Source organism: Pipistrellus hanaki (assembly GCF_964339955.1).
Source record: "Pipistrellus hanaki genome assembly, chromosome: 18".
Taxonomy (NCBI): domain Eukaryota; kingdom Metazoa; phylum Chordata; class Mammalia; order Chiroptera; family Vespertilionidae; genus Pipistrellus; species Pipistrellus hanaki.
Window position 1 is genome coordinate 32,174,500 of NC_140520.1, and position 16,924 is coordinate 32,191,423.

Here is a 16,924-nt window from a genome sequence, read left to right on the forward strand (position 1 = left end):
AGAGGCTGACGCGTTTGGCTGGCTGAGGTGGACCTTGTCCAGCCAAGCCCTCGTTCTAAGAAGGACCCTTTTAGTCAATAAGGATGTCCAAAGGAGGGGCCGTTTCTCACAGGAGAAGAAAGGATTCAAAAAAAACCCAAAAAACAAAAAACCTTTCATCACTGTGCTTCTAACAGAAAGGAGGAGACGAGTTTTAAGTTGGCCTCCAAGGCCATCACTGAGAAGCCAGCTGAGCTTTGTCCCAGCCCCGACACTCACTTTTTTTTTTTTTTTTTTTAAACTTCAACCCCAAATTCAGATCCTAGCAGATGTTTGCATTCCTTGAGGGAGAGATTCTTGTTAATGGGATTGGCAGTGAAGACACAAGGAGATGGGCTGAGAGGATGTTCTGTAAACACTGAGCTGGCGGGACAGTTCCCACTAGAATGAGGCAGCTGGGGATTGATCTAGAACACATGTGGCAGGAGAACAGCAAGCTGCTCTTGCCTCATGCTTTCCCATCGGTCACTAGCTCCTCCTGAGCCTACGTACGGGCTGCTCTGAATATTACTGAAGGCAGAGGGGATGGGAGTGGGCAATCCCAGGCCTCGGGAGCCCTGCCCTCCTCACAGGAAGGGCAGGTGGGATGAAAACAGGTGACCTTGCCCTAGCCCAGTGGTTCTGTGGGTGGAGCAGCGGACCGAAGATCCTCAGACTGAAGGGACCCGGGTTCAATTCCCATCAAGGGCACCAACTTCGGTTTCAGGCTCCATCCCCAGCCCCAGCCTGGGCGTGTGCCTGAGGCAACCAATCCCTGTGTCTCTTTCACATGATGTTTCTCTTTCTGTGTCCCTCCCCCTCCCTTCCACTCTCTCTAAAAAAAAAAAATAAATAAAAAAAATAAAAAAATAAAAATATCCTCAGGTGAGGATTAACAAAAAACAAAACACACAAACAGGTGACCTCACCATTCTTCAGCACCCTCCGCTGGTCCTGACTATTTACAGGCTGGGAAAACAAGTGCCATTGCAGCCCAAAAGAGTGCTGTCCCTGAAGGGACCTGGCCCCCTGCCATTTCACCCGCCGCTTGGAAAGCCCCGATCTTCTCGTTTCATCATTAACATGCCACCCTTCCCTTAATATCATGCTCTATGTCCACCTTCCCCAGAACATCTTTCCCAATTAACCCCGTGTGCTTCTGCTCCGATCACACGATGCTTGAAGCACCCTGAAACTCATGTGTCCTCCGATGGATGACTCTCTTGCAAGTACTCCATCCTGTTTGGCCGGGAGCTCACCTAGAGGCAGAGGCAGTGCCCGTTGCCAAAGAACCGATCTTCCCTGACCTGGTGCTCAGGTCTACCTCAGTCCTGCCCCCCCCCCCCAACCCCCGAGGGCCCAGCTCCCACCTGAGATTGCGGGGGTCTCCACACCTCGGCACCTCACTTCTAACGTGGAAGCAGGAGCCTCGAGGGGCAGCCGGGCCCCACAGAGCCACACTCCTGCCATGGGGACCTCCCCCCTGAGTCCCAGAGCGCGCACGCCTTCATCCCGCCCACATTCCTATGAACAGCGTGTCTCCTCCACTGAGCACGTGGAGAAACCCAGGCCCATTAATTTTATCAAAACCCTAGGGCCGGGGCCTTAAAATAAATAAATAAAAGTAAAACAAACAAAAGAACAGAACAAGCAGCAGAGTTTCCGGGGAATGCCAATGTTCTCTTTCTTGGCTTGGGCAGTAGGGAGATGGTGGGGTGTTGGTTTTGCGACTGTTCCTTAGAGCAGCGTTTTTCAGCCACTAGTGTGCCGCGAGATGTTGCCTGGTGTGCCGTAGGTGCAGACAAGACAAGAATTTTATAATTTTTCACTATTTTGTTTACTTAATATTTCATAATAAAGTAATTATAAAATACTTTCTTTGTGTTTATTTGATTCCTATTCAAGAGAATTACTTTATATATAGTCAATATAGGCACAGAGTTAAATTTTTTAACATTTTCTAATGGTGGTGTGCCTCGTGATTTTTTTCATGAAACAAGTGTGCCTTTGCCCAAAAAAAGGTTGAAAAACACTGCCTTAGAGCATACCTGTCTTTCGGACAGGTCGTGTTTCACAGTGTAAAACTGAGGGTGTCCAGCGCCTGTGGACCCTGACCCCTTCCCCAGGGGGCCCTCGGCAGGAGCGTGGAGAGAGCAGGGCCGCCGTGGGGTGCGGGCTGAGGCCCTGCGCTCGCCAGGCAAGGCGGAGGAGCGAGCGGCTGTGGCTGGCCCTCGGCTTCTAATTGCTTTCCCTGACCTTCCTGAGTGGGACCAGGGTACGGTGGGAATGGAAGCACACGAGCGGGAGCCCAAATGGGTCTTGGGTCAAAAGCGCTTGGAAGAATGGGATTTGGAGCCACCCCCTATTTCTTCACAGAAGAATATAAATACCGCTCAGAAATCCCTGGGGAAATGATTCCCAGGGGCTTTTGTGAGGGAAAAGAACCTCCAGGGAAATGCTTCTGGCCGGCACATCCAGACCCTTCCTTTCCGGAAATTCCCCCGATAACACCAGGGGGAAGTGGGGAGGGGTGGGAGGAGTGGGGGCCAGGGGAGGGGGGAGGGAGGGCAGGGGAAAGAGGGCAGAGGGGAGAAGATTGGGGGGTTCCTCCCCTGCCTCCAGCTTCCGAGCTGCCTCAGGACAGGACCGGGGACCTGTGCTTAGCCACTCCCCCGGCCTCAGAATGTCCATCACCTGCTGTGTGGGCACCAGAGTGCCCCTTTCTGCCAGTCTTCCCCGAGCTCCGCCCACTCCCGTTCTCCCTGGAGCCGGGCTCCTGGCTGGAGAACTCCAGTGCACTTTGGGTCAGCCAGCACGCTCTGTGGCCAGCAATCCTGGCATCTCCTAGCGGGGCTTCTGGGAGCAGCCAAGGACTGGGTAATGATGACAGTGCCATCAGGACATGAGCTCGGGCGGTTCAGCAGGAACCCAAAGCCACAGAGGGAAGGGATGTGGCTCTGGATGGTGGCGTGAGGAGTAGCTCAGACGCCCCCCCACCCAGCTGCACACGCCTCCTGCAGGGCAGTGTTCATGTGCAGGTGGCCAGTTACAGTTGTATGATGGCGCTTAAACTAGTTAAGACTGTTGCTTAACTATTGCCCCTTCTTTTCACTGGCCCTCCCCACCCTATAACCACAGACGCCAGGCCACGGGAGCAGAAGCTTTACAGGGCAGAGCGACATGCTCCACAATGCCACGGGACCGAAGGGTGGAAGGACGCGGGGTCCCGCCTCTCCCCAACACCTCGCTGCCACTAGTCAGGGTAGGGGTGTCGAACTCAATCAGAGAAGGGGCCAAAATCTAAAATCCAGCCTAAATCGTGGGCCGAATGGTTTACTGAACAGTTATAAACTGACAATGTCATAAACTGACAGCGGAGTGCAGTGATGACAGCGCGGTGCGGGCCACATTGCAAGGCCTGGCGGGCTGGATTTGGCCCGCAGGCCTTGTGTTTGACACATGTGAGTCAGGGCATCATTCAGATCTCTCTGGCAAAGGCTAAAATGCTCTCTTCTCCCCAGCCCCTCACCTCAGAGGAGGTGCTTCCCGTAAAGCCTCCTACTTCCTTTGCCCCTTTCTCATGAGGACTTCCCCCAATGCACTCAACGCATCCCAAGGCCTGAAGCTGTCACCAGCAAACAGAAGTGGGACTGAGGGACCAAAAGTTCCCTGTCTCCAACGTTTAGGATGAACATAAAAGCAAACCAGAACTGCGGATCTCCCTCGGCCAAACACAGGTGAAGCAGGGGGTGTTATTAAACCTGCCCCTTCCTCGTACTGGCATCAAATCGAAAACAACTCTGCTTCAACCCAGGGCTACAGCCGATGGTGGAATTTTCCCATCGCTGGGAGGCCGTGCCAGCGTGGGAAAACAAGTCTGGACCCACTTGGTATTCCTAGTCCCTTTCTCCAGAAAAGGGGCTCGGAGAGTGGAGTGATTTGCCTGAGATCACACAGCAAATCACACTGCCATAGCCCCGAAGTGCATGTCTGGCTCTGAGGTCCCTCCCCTGTAAACATGTGTGAAAGCAGACAGAGATCAACAGCCCTGTGCTCCCACCAGCAGGCAGCAGCTATGTTGTCTACTCCTTGCTGCCAACCTGGCCCAGATGGTGGAGATCCACCTCGGGGGTCTGTTTTCTCCGGGGTGGGGGTGGGGGGATCCAACACCCTTTGTCACACCTGGTGTTAATTTTGGTTCAGGGGAGCTCAGCATTCAATAGCAAGTGTAGAGGTGCTGCTATTTTTACCGCAGCCAGAAAGAAGGTGTCACCAGAGAGAGAGAGATGTTACAGAGTGAGGTGAACAAGCTTCTTCAAGTAGCTTTATCTACTGAGGCAGACGCTGCAGCCCTCACACCACAAACGGCCCATCTTGGGGGGCGGGGATGGAGGATGAGCGGAGCCCACAGTTTCCAAGGCTGGCCTAAGTGGGAGTGGGGGGAGAGGGGACTTCCGAGCTGCTCTTTCTGGACTCAGTGCGAGGTTTTCTATTTGATTAAGGAACCAGAGTTCGCTGGCCGAACGCGTCTACCTTGGCCCGGAATGAAGCTGAAGCTTGGGGCAGAAGGCTGGCCCCTCTCCACCGCAGCATTCAGGGCGTCCCTGTCCCTTCACCATCTCCTTTGAAATGGGACCCACGCCTCCTGAGCACCCTGGGTGGGCTCCAGGGTGACAGCGGGGCCAGTCCCCAGCTCCCTGTGCACAGCCTAGCCCGAGGAACACATCTTCAGACATAAGGCTAGCCCCAGACCTCTGGAAAGGCCAGCAGAACCAGAGGTCACATTCGAGGAGCTACTACAGTTTTTAAAAATCCACACCCAAGGAGCTAGCTGTCCCCCTTCTCGTCCCTCCCCGGGGAACACACACAGGTAACACACACAGGTAAGAGCACACTCACCTGCGCTCTGACTTCCTGACTCTGAGCCGCTCGGGCCACGCGAGGAATGTCATTGGCTTATTCTGGTGAGCTCCTTGGAGTCTGCTGCTATAGGATACGGGCTTTATTGGACATAGCGAGTCCGTTCACTCCCCGAGTCCAGACCTCGCAGCCCCTCTGGAGAAAAATCTCCCGGAGGCATCCATCTCCAAGGCATCTAAGTTCCTTCCGAGGGCTGACATCTCGCTCGGACTGGAGGCGAGCTGGCTTGAGCAGCCTGAGCCTGCAGCCCCTGCTCCAGCTAAGGTGCGTTATTTTATCGCAGCGGCTGTTTTCATCAAGATAGAGGCATGCTCAACGCAGCTCGATCATTTCCTCAGCACCCTCGGGCCGGAAAACAAACCGCTCCCCGCTGCGTGTGGTCAGCTCCCTCGGATTCTGGTTCTCACCGCCGGCTCAGCGTGTGTGCAACTTGAACCGCAGCCCCACACCAGCCCAAGCGCTGGGCCACCTGTCAGTTCTCCAACCGGGGGTTGGTTCTACCAGCAGGCAGGCAGGCAGGCAGGCAGGCGGGGATGGCCACACACTAGCTTAACCTCTGGCTCCACCTAACGGCAGGAAGTCCACACTCCCCTTTCCCAGATGGACAAACTGAGCTTCCTTCCCCCAGAAAGGCCTCCGAAGGAGGAAACCAATTCAGCAAAGACGACTAACGGTCCTGTCTGGCCTCCTGCACTGTCTGTTTTCTCCCCCTGCCATCTCACAGGGCGGAGGAGAGTGGTGTCAACTTTTTGGTTAGCATCCTGGATTTCCCCAGCCCTTCGTCTGAGCCTAAGCACTTCACACATAGTATCTTTCAAACATATCTTTACGGGTGAGTCATTCGGAGGCCTGCTGAAGAAGGAGGAACCGACACAGAAGCCTGACATGGAGCCAAAAGACAGAGAGGCACCAATGGGACCTGAAGCCCAGCCCGGGTTCTGGCCCCGCATCCTCTCTGACCTCTGCCTGGCTTTCCCATCACTTTGCATCCTGTTTGAAAGCACTTGGGCTCGCGGGGCAGGGGAAAAATAAAAGCCAAGTCGCCGGCTGGCCCGGCCAGGGGAGGGAGGGAGGGAGGGTCTGTGCTCACCTTGAGGTCGGGAGGCTTGCTCCGGGGTCCCGGGTTGGGCGCCGAGGCGGCAGCGCCCGCGTCGGAAGTTGGCCCGCCGCCCGCAGAGTTAGCACCCATGGGCCACCCGGGCCAGAGGTCCGCGCCCGGCAGGTGGCAGACGGCATCTTCCAGCCCACCTCCATCCTCCTCTCCCTGCGGCGGCTGCAGCTCGTCCGACTTGCACCTCTTCATGCTGAATGTGGGTCGGCCGGAGGGAATCTGTCCTTCCCGCGACCCGTCTTGGGTGGGTGGGTGGGTGGGGGGCGGGAGGGAGACCGCACCCCCTCTTACACTCAGCAACGAGGCCCGCGATCTAAAGGACCAGCGAGGAAAGGAGCCGACGGAATACGATTTCTTGAATTGGGAAATGAATCTTTAAAGGGGAGGGAGGGAGGGACGAGGATCCGGGGAGCCTTGGTTACAGCTTGGAACCGTTCCCGACGACCTGGAGCGCGCAGGCAGAGCGCGGCGGAGGCCGACCGGCGGGAGTCCTCGGGCGATCATTGCAGCGGGGGAAGGAGGAGGAGAAGGAGAGCCCCCGGCCCCCCAACTTTCTGCTTCAGGGCCCGGCCGGGGCCGGGGAGCTGAGCAGCAGCGGCAGCGCATCCCTCTGGCTTGGCCGCGCTCTGGGCGAGGCAGGGCTGGGGGCTGCCGGCCGGCCCGGTAGAAGGACCTCGGCGGCCGCCCTCGGCGCGGGCTAGGGCCCCCCGGCCCTGTCCCCCGGCCCAGCCCCGCATGGGCCGATCCCGGAGCCTGCGAAGCCTGCAGCGCCGGGCCTCCTCGCTCCCCGCCTGCCCGCGGCCCGCTCTCCGCTCCCCGCTCCCCGCCGGCGAGCCGCCTGCTGCAAAGCCGCGGCCGCAGCCACAGCCAGCGGCGAGCGCAACCTACCCCGCCCGGCGCCGCCGCCTGGCAGGGGAAGGCGAGGCAAGGAAGGAGTGACAACGGCAGCGAGCCAATGGGAAGCCTGCGGGGCCGAGGGGGCGTCGCGCGGCCACGTTTTAGGGTGTCAGGGTTGGTTGCACGGTGTGCGTGCGCCCCCAGGAGAAGTCTGGAGGGCTCTGTCGCGGCGTCCTGGCCTTGCGGAGTAGGGGAGGGGACAGCGGGCCACCCGGGGTCCCGGGTGACAGATGCTGCAGGGAACTTCCCAGGGAAGACTCTCTCGGGATTACTCCCACCCACTCAGTTTTATTTGGTGGGGAGGGGGCGCAGGAGGTATGCTTATTATCCACTGCTTTTTTCACTCTAACTTTGCACACACTATATCCATCTATCTATCTATCTATCTATCTATCTATCTATCTATCTATCTATCTATCATCTATCATCTATCTATATATCAGAGTCCTGGTGCACGGATTCGTGTGCTGGTGGGGTCCCTTGGCCTGGCCTGCGGGACCAGGCTGAAACCAGCAGTCTGACATCCCCCAGGAGTCCCAGATTGGGAGAGGGTGCAGGCCAGGCAGAGGGACCCCACCGGTGCACAAATCGTACACCAGGACTCTAGTATGCATATAAGATCTTTAGTTAATCTCTTCTCGCCCTCCCCTCTCCCCTCTTCCCTCTGAGATTCATCAGTCGGTTCCATGTTCCCATGCCTGTGCGTTGACTGTCTGCCTGGTAGTCAGTGCGCATCATAGCTAGCAGTCAACAGTGGCCAGTCGGAGACTGAGCGTATTAGCCTTTCACACATATAGGTATATAGATATTCCCTTCCATGTGGAAGACCCTGGTGCCTAGGAAACTTGGTTTGAAACAGAAACTCAGAGCTACATGCAGCGCTGCAAACGCGACTTCTTCCATCCCATTGTCCCTTCCCCCACTTTAACTCTCATGAGTCTTGGCTTTAGGCTCAGAAATGACAACGTCTTTCTTATTTGAACACAATAATGAGCGTGAGCGTTCCTTGTAAGCTGTAAAGAGCTTTTTATCTTTTAAAATATATTTTATTGTGTTTTTTTTTGTTTGTTTGTTTGTTTTTACAAAGAGGAAGAGAGAGGGATAGAGAGTTAGAAACATCAATGAGAAGAGAATCATCGATCAGCTGCCTCTTACACACCCCCTACTGGGGATGTGCCCACAACCAAGGTACATGCCCTTAACCCAAATCAAACTTGGGACTTTTCAATCCGCATGTCAATGCTCTATCCACTGAGCCAAACCTGTCTTGGCTGTAAAGAGCTTTTTAAATAAGAATGGATAGTGGCAGGAGATGGGGACTCATGGAAGAGGAGAGGAACACAATCTCTTTTCCTCATAAATCTCAGCCAAACTGCACTGAGTAATCTGAAGGCAGAAGGAGAGCAAATATTGGGGTAACCAAAATACAGAGCCTCCTGATAACAAGACCATCCGAATGCCTACTGCGTGCCTATTGCCGATCCAGAAGCCTAGAACCACAGTTCTCAAAGAATGGTTCTGGGACCAGCAGCCTCAGCAGCACATGGGGTCTTGATTGAATGCAAAGTATTGGACACCAGCCAGATCTACCAAGTCAGAAATCCCTTTTTAACAAGCCCTCCAGCTATTTCTGATGCAAGCTAACATTTGAGGACCTCTGGCCCAGACTATTCGTGAAGGAGATACTGACTCTGAATCACAGGGATGATCTCCACTATTTTACAGTTTAACAATCCTTTTTGCACCCATCATACTCTTCTAGCCTCATGTCAGTCCTATTAGCTGGTGAGTTTCCTTTTTTAAAAACAAAACAAAACAAAAAACATCCATATTTTATTGATTTTTTTTTTTTTTCAGAAAGGAAGGGAGAGGGATAGAGAGTTAGAAACATCAATGAGAGAGAATCATCGATCAGCTGCCTCCTGCACAACCCCTCCTGGGAATGTGCCCACAACCAAGGTACATGCCCTTGACGGGAATCAAACCTGGGGCCCTTCAGTCTGAAGGCAGACGTTCTAGCCACTGAGCCAAACGGGTTAGGCTAGCCTGTGAGTTTCTTGACTCTCTTTCATCTTCTTCCCATTCTAATCACTCATCTTAATGTGCATCCTAGAAGAGCTTAAGTTGTTAAGAATTTGCTTTCTAAACTAGGCAGCTCCATTTTTAGAAGATGGGAACTTAGGATGGTTGGAAATGTAACACACACCCCCCCCCACCCCCACACACGCATCCACTACACAGTATCAGACACAATGTAGAAGAAACACAAGCCGCAATGCGCCTGCAGCATTCCCAAAGATGAGGTAAAGGCTACATGCCATGAAGACCAAGGCAGATCCAGACAGAACCAGTGGGGCAGATCCCCAGGGTGCAAGATGTCAGGCAGAGGAGTCTACTGCCCCCTGCCTGACTGGCTCCAGAGAAGTGCAGGGGCCCCACAGACTCTGGGCCAGTCTTGGGGGGCAAGCAGTGACCAGCAAATGGTGACTCCATGAACACATGTTCATGACCTGTCTCTAAGTTGAAGAAAACTGGAGAGATGGGGTGAAGCTTTAAGGAAGCAGATACTATTATCATTTTGACTTATGCCTCATTTCTGTACTAGGTTGAAGTGACCTTAAGTTTGATTTTTAAAATTTTTATTTGTTAGTGAGAGAGAGAGAGAGACACACATTGATGTTCCACTTAGTTATGATTCTTGAAAATACCCTGACCAGGAGTCAAACCTGCAACCCTGGCATACCTGAACAACACTCTAACCAACTGAGCTACCGGCCAACGCCTTGGTTTTCATATTATCACTAGAGGTTCAGTGCACGAATTTGTGCACCAGTGGGGTCTCTCGGCTTGGCCTGTGGGATCAGGCTGAAACCAGCTCTCTGACATACCCCAGGGGTCCCAGATTGCGAGAGGGTGCAGGCCAGGCTGAGGGACCCACTGGGTGCATGATCAGAGCCAGGAGGTTGGCCAGCAAAGGAGGGACTGAGAGAGGGCTCCAGGGCTTGTCCCCCCATCTTGTCCAGTCCTGATTGGCTGGACCCCCACAGCAAGCTAACCTACAGGTCGAGCCATCTGCCCCCTGGTGGTCAGTGCACGTTATAGCCAGCAGTTGGGTGGCCTTAGCATATCATTAGCATATTACGCTTTGATTGGTTGAATGGCCAACCAGTTGACCAGGTACTTAGCATATTAGGCTTTTCTCATATAGGATTCACATAGCCAAATTTCCTATTTGTGATCATATTTAACAAGGTGCGATGCAGGTCAACAAAAAGTCTGTGGTGTGTTTCATAAAATCAACTAATACTTTACATTCCTTTTTGGAGAGGCAGGATAGCACAGTTGTTAAGACTTCAGACTCTGTGACCAGACTGCTTGGGGACCAATCCTGGCTCTGCTCTCCACTGAGTATGTGATTGGAGGCCAGTTCTCTAGCCTCTTTTTTTTTTTCATATGTAAAAATCCTTTATTGTGGAGGAAGCCAGGGGAACATACTGTCAATGCCAGCTGGAACTGTGGGAGTCACTATGCACTGTCCACATCCGCGTTGGGTAGAGGGATGGGGAAGGAGGCTCAGCACAAGAAGGGTGCAGGCTGGGGTGAGAAGGGAAGTCGGAGTGCATGCACTTGGGGATTCGGAGGGGGTGACGGGGTTGTTCATGATGCAGCCAGGAGAATAAAAACAGAGTGCCGAGGACCAAAAAAATGAAATCACATCTTCTGTCTGGTAACACTCCCACCAACCGCCAGCTGGGGGAGCAGAGGAGACGGGGAGGGGCGTCTCATTCCATGTTGGCGGGGTACGGGAGGCTGCTGGAGAGAAGGGCGCCCTCGGGGGTCCCCTCAGCAGGCGTGCCTGGCTGGCTGTTCCTCTTGCCCATGAGCCCCACGAAGACGTCGTGCATGTCGCGTTTCTGGAGAAAGGACCGTTTCTTAGGATCCTTGCTCCCCTGGCTCAGAGTTTTGAGCAGTTCATCCACCACGGAGACCTGTTGTGGTTAGTGAGCGCCTTGAGCAGCTCCACCATGTTTGGGACCTTCTCTCTGCGGCCCCTACTGGGTACCACCTGCTCCTGTGACTCCTCACCGACGGCCCGAAAGCCAGGCTGAGGGCCAGGACGGCTGCCAACAAACAGCAGGGCGCTCCGCATGGTGCTGTGGAGCCTACCGCGGGAGGGTCTAGCAGAATCAGGGAGCTGGCCAGACTACTGCCCAGCTCCCCACAAAGCTGCTGCTGCTGCTGCTGCTGCTGCTGCTGCCGCCGCCGCCGCCGCCGCCGCCGTGAAGAGAGAAGCGGGGAGTGGGGGAAATCTCTCTCTCTAGCCTCTTTATGCCAAGATCCCTCGTTTGGAAGGGGGGCGGGGAGAACTGACTGTATCTACCTTAGTGGCTATTGGGTAATAGGGTGGGCGAACGTAGGTTTCCAGGAGTCCGGATAGAAACAGACTTGCAGGTTATGATTATTGCAATAGTTTTATTAACTCAGAGCAAAGCAGAACCTTCATATACCCTCACAACGGTAAACCTACTTTTGCCACCTCTGTCTGCAAAGCACTTAGATATTGCCTGGCAGAGTGGGAGGGCGATACCTATAATCAGAGATGTCATCTGGCTTCAAAAGTGTTGCACACTTCACTCCAATGGTTCTATCCTTGGTAGTTCACTTAAATGTGTCACACCCACTTCTGACTTCCACTGAGTGTCATATTGTAGAACAAATGTGCTACTGCCAAGACAGTTTGAGTGGGAAGTCTGTGTAGAGAGCTGTGTGACCTGCAACAGCCAGTTTGAAGCTGATAGCACATTTTCATTGGCCATCATAAATTCTTTTTTTGTTGATGTTAAATATTTTTATTGATTTTTTTACAGAGAGAAAGGGAGAGGAATAGAGAGTCAGAAACATTGATGAGAGAGAAACATTGATCAGCTGCCTCCTGCACACCCCCTATTGGGGATGTGCCTGCAACCAAGGTTCATGCCCTTGACCGGAATGGAACCTGGGACCCTTGAGTCTGCAGGCCGACACTCTATCCACTCAGACAAACAGGTCAGATCAACTCAGATAAATTCTTGAGTACCTAAGATAAATAGAACCTGAACGTATTTTGATTGAAATTCTATTTAAAGGATTGGATCCTGCCAAAACCGGTTTGGCTCAGTGGATAGAGCCTGCAGACTGAAGGGTCCCAGGTTTGATTCTGGTCAGGGTCATGCACCTTGGTTGCGGGCACATCCCCAGTGGGTGGTGTGCAGGAGGCAGCTGATTGATGTTTCTCTCTCATCAATGTTTCTCTATGTTTCTAGCTCTCTATTCCTCTCCCTTCCTCTCTGTAATATATATATATATATATATATATATATATATATATATATATATATATATATATTTTAAGAGGATTAGATCCTTCTATTTTTCTAGGCTTCTTTGGGAAAATACAGGCACATACTATGTTTTGATGTTCAAGATGATCCTAGATGGTATTGTAAGGATTAACTAGACAATGTATGTGAAGAAGCTTGACACATGGTATGTGCTCAATAAACCTGAACGAAACAAAAATAATCAACTTTTCCAAGCCCCTGTCTGCCACAGGAGAAAGGAGAATTGTCCCACGAAGATTAATGCTTTTAGTCAAAGGAAATCCCAGTTTGAAAGGGGGCTCTCCTGGTAGAATCAAATTGTGAAACCAGTAAGTTGTATAAAGAAAGATAAAGACAAGGGTTGTGGAATCTTGTTCCTTTGTCAACAGCCAGTTCATTTAGCTTGATAAACTGATACAGTTTTAATTATAGAGGATAAGTTGCTGAGATCAACAAGTAAGCATAGAGTAGGGTGTGTGTGTGTGTGTGTAAAATCAAGTCTGAGAAATAAAGAGCTTCTTTTTGCCAATAGCAAGAGGCTTGTAGATTATCCAAGAAAATTGTTTCCTATTCTGTAGAAATTCTTTAAAAACATTTTTATTAAGATTATTTTATTTTTAAAATATATTTTATTGATTTCTTTTTTTCAGAGAGGAAAGAAGAGAGAGAGGCTTAGAAACATCGATGAGAGAGAAACATCAATCAGCTGCCTCCTGCACACCCTCTACTGGGGATGTGCCCTCAACCAAGGTACATGCCCTTGACCGGAATCGAACCTGGGATCCTTCAGTCTGCAGGCCAATGCTCTATCCAATGAGCCAAACCAGTCAGGGCAAGATTATTTTATTTTTAAAAGTTTTATTTTAATTTAAAAACAAATTTTAAGTATCAAGTGGATAGGTAGTTTTTGAGAGCTATTTTAAACATACGGAGTAGACTGCTTTTCTGAGAAGGTGAACGCATTCTTTAGAACGACTAGATATAATCATTTTGATCACTGCATTTTGATACCAGCATCATTACAAATATTCTTCTGTGGATGTAACCTTCTTCCCTTTCTTTCGGAGATATCCATTTCCCCTTAAAAATAAATAAATCGGGTTCTGTTGGATTGGGGGGGAGGAAACTATGCAAATCATCCTCAGGGAGATTGGCTGGATCGTTGATGACATCACCATCCCACCACCCAATCCAGGCTTTCTATTGGCTATTGTAAAGGGGAGGCAGGACCGGGAAGGCCCTGCTTTGCTGTCAGTTGGAGAAGGCTCTGTGCTAAACAAACGTTATCCTGTTTTGTTTTTGTTTTTTTCAGTTTTTTTTTTAATGTACTCAGGAGCATTTTCCATATGTCATTACATTTTCCACGTTACCGCGTATGCAATTAGACATATGCTAAGTAAACGTTTAAAATGACAGCTTACCATTCTATCACGTGAATATTTCAGGGTTTAACCACCTTATTCTTAGATAATTATTTCAATTGTTCACCTTCAGAAATAAACTGTAATTATTCTTTCTACTCAGAAACGGTACCTATTTTTCCTCCAGAGCATAGAACCTCTGATACTGGCCAGTGTTTTAAAGGACTGAACACACTGAGCAGGTTGCCCCTCTTGTGACCTTTGCCCTCCCAGCATCTTTAGACGTGGATGGAGCGGTGACTCTCCTATCGGTAGTACAGTAAGCTGGAAGTTTATTTCTCCTTTCGGGGAGGATGCACATTCCTCATTCTGGGTGCTGGTTGCTGCTGCGTGATGGGAGAAAAGTCACAATAATCATGGCCACGAACAGAGGAGGTTTGTGAGGCGTACACTCAAACCCTGATTATACTGCTCTGCGTGAAAGCCTGGGACTGGAAAAATGGCTGCTTTGTGTCCTTCCCCGTCCCTATAGGGAAACCATACAAACCTCCGGGCAGTCTGTTACTTAAAGCTGAAAATGCTAGACCTTAGAAAAACAAGGAAGAAGGAAAGAGAGAAAATGTCAGCGTCGCTCAGAGAAAACCCGTTGTTTATTATTTTACTTCTGAGGATAAATACCTTCGCAGTTTCATCTGCTATTCTAGGCAGTGCTTTTAGACTTAATAAGAGCAAGCAGCTACCGCTCACAGGGAACCCTAGGTGTGGGGCATTTCGCTGGGAACCTTAGGAACTCTGGCTCCCTGAGTCCCCACAACAAGTCTGCAAAGGCAAGTGTTCCCCGCACACCCCAGGGAGGACACAGGCTTGGAGAGAGCCCAGCCCTCTCACAGGCCTGAGATCCGCGCTGTGCTCTGCCTGGCTCGAACCCTAAGAACCTATAGCTCACCTTTTCACAACTGTCATTCTGAGCCACTCTCGTGGTAAAGAATTTATCAATGAGTATTAGTCTACAGTTAAATATACCGACATTCAAATATATTTATGAAACACATACATACAAACGCTTTACAAGATGCCTGTGGAAGGTAGAGAACAAAAGGAAGTCCTTGGTCTCTGCCTTTGCACTTAAAAAGTTCCAGCCCTAACCGGTTTGGCTCAGTGGATAGAGCGTCAGCCTGTGGACTGAAGGGTCCCAGGTTCAATTCCAGTCAAGGGCATGTACCTTGGTTGCGGGCACATCCCCAGTAGGGGGTGTGCAGGAGGCAGCTGATCAATGTTTCCAACTCTCTATTCCTCTCCCTTCCTCTCTGTAAAAAAAAAAAAAATCAATTAAAATATATATTTTTTAAAAAGTCTGGTGGGGGAAATGGGACACACATGGAACATAAAACAACAGCACAGGACTAAAATAGATTACCTACCACTGTCCAGAGGAGAGAGGGAGCTCTCTGGGATGGATTGAGATGACTAAGGAAGAAGCGGTACACACATCCATCCATATCACTCACTTTAAATGGATAAAATGTTGCTTTGGAATGATTCAAAAGCCTTTAAGTAGGCAGGAACTATATGTCATCTTGAATATGTACTCATTCAGTATTTGGAACTCTTTAACTCAACGCCTGCTTATTACAGAATTTTTATGGGGTATGAGTCATGGGAAAGACACCTTTTCTCTGTATTCTCTGAGACCACGGAGCAGTGTTCCTCAGAGTATGGCTCACGTGTTATCAGAGTGTTACCAGGGTGGGGTTTCTCCATTGCTGATGGGAGCAGGGTTGTTATGATATCTCGAGAAAAAGAAGTTTCTAAGACTCACACGGGAGAATGAGTGATTTTCATTTGCATAGAGTTATAGCCCTTGGTTGGTAAAGTTCCATTTCCCTTAAACCCAGTCCTGGAGAGTGTGCAGTTGGGGGTTCAGCAGAGCTGGCGGCAAAGCCAGTGTCCAAAGTTTCCACTCCATGGTGGAGGTTAGTCCAGGACAGCATCAGGCTCATTTTATGTATGTATGTATGTATGTATGTATGTATGTATGTATGTTGATTTCAGAGAGGAAGGGAGAGGGAGAGATAGAAACATCAATGATGAAAGAGAATCACTGATTGGCTGCCTTCTGCACGCCCCCTACTAGGGATTGAGCCTGCAACTGAGGTACATGTCCTTGACAGGAATCGAATCCTGGACCCTTCAGTCCACAGGCTGACGCTCTATCCACTGAGCCACACCAGCTAAGACAGCATCAGGCTCATTTTAGTCCATCAGTCCATTATGTGTGGGGTCCACATGGCTGTGGGCCTTGTGGGCGAATGCAGAGGAGTAGACTCCCTGCAACAAGAGAGCCAGGAATGCAAGAGGGCTGAGGGAGGGAGCTCCCTTTTTTCAGGAGCTTCCATGCCTCAGATTTCAGGCCCTTGCACTGGCTTTGCCTATTCTGGCCCATGACCTACTCCCAGGTGTGACGGACAGAGAGTCACCGTCTCTACATCACCCACACGTCACTGGACATGCATCTACTCTTCCTTTGTCCAGTCCCTCCCCCCAGGTTCTGCGGGGAACAGACCTGGAGAGGGTTAAGCTGCAGTTTCCTAGCACAAATGGCGTGCCTGTGTGATCTGGCCTTCCCTTTGCTCCTTTCTTGTTAATTAATTAATAACTGGGTTAATGACAATGGTATCACATGGATACAATGGTATCACATTGACAATATAAGTCACCTTGGAATTTAGGTATACATGCAGATTTCAAATATTCAGATTCTGAGGCCCCACTCCAAACTGACAGAAACCAAATTGCTGGAGGTGGAACCTGAAAATCTGCATTTTTAAAAAATCTGCATTTTAAATAAGTATCCTAGGTTATTCTTTTTTTTTTTTAATTTTATTCATTCATTCATTCATTCATTCATTCATTCATTGTGAATTCTCACCCCAGGATATTTTTCCATTGATTTTTAAAAAGAGTGGGAGGGGAAGAGAGACAGAGAGACACATTGATTAGTTGCCTCTGGCACCCCTACAAGGGCTGGGTGGGGATGGAGTCTGCAGCCGAGGTACGTGTCCTTGACAGGGATTGAACCAATCCAAAGGATGATGGTCCATCCACTGAACTAAAATGGCTAGGGCTTAAATTTTTATTTATTGATTTTGAGAGAGATAGGAAAGGAGAGAAAAGAGAGAGAATCATCGATTTGTTATTCTACTTATTTATGCATTCATTGGTTGATTCTTGTATGTGCCCTGACCAGGGATTGAACC

At 50.5% G+C, this 16,924-nt stretch overlaps 1 protein-coding gene across 2 annotated transcripts in view; it reads right to left on the minus strand.

Annotated features, from left to right (window-relative positions):
* TMCC2 (transmembrane and coiled-coil domain family 2) overlaps positions 1-6,870 on the minus strand; it is a 40,556-nt gene extending 33,686 nt beyond the window's left edge. The window contains exon 1 of one of the 2 annotated variants that reach the window (XM_084865863.1): positions 6,029-6,870. In XM_084865863.1, coding sequence (XP_084721989.1) covers positions 6,029-6,241 — 213 coding nt within the window. In that variant the 5' untranslated portion in view covers positions 6,242-6,870. Of the gene's footprint in view, positions 1-4,917; positions 5,379-6,028 lie in introns of those variants that run through there. The other variant, XM_084865864.1, reaches the window with a different exon arrangement.
* Between the last annotated feature and the right edge of the window lie 10,054 nt (positions 6,871-16,924).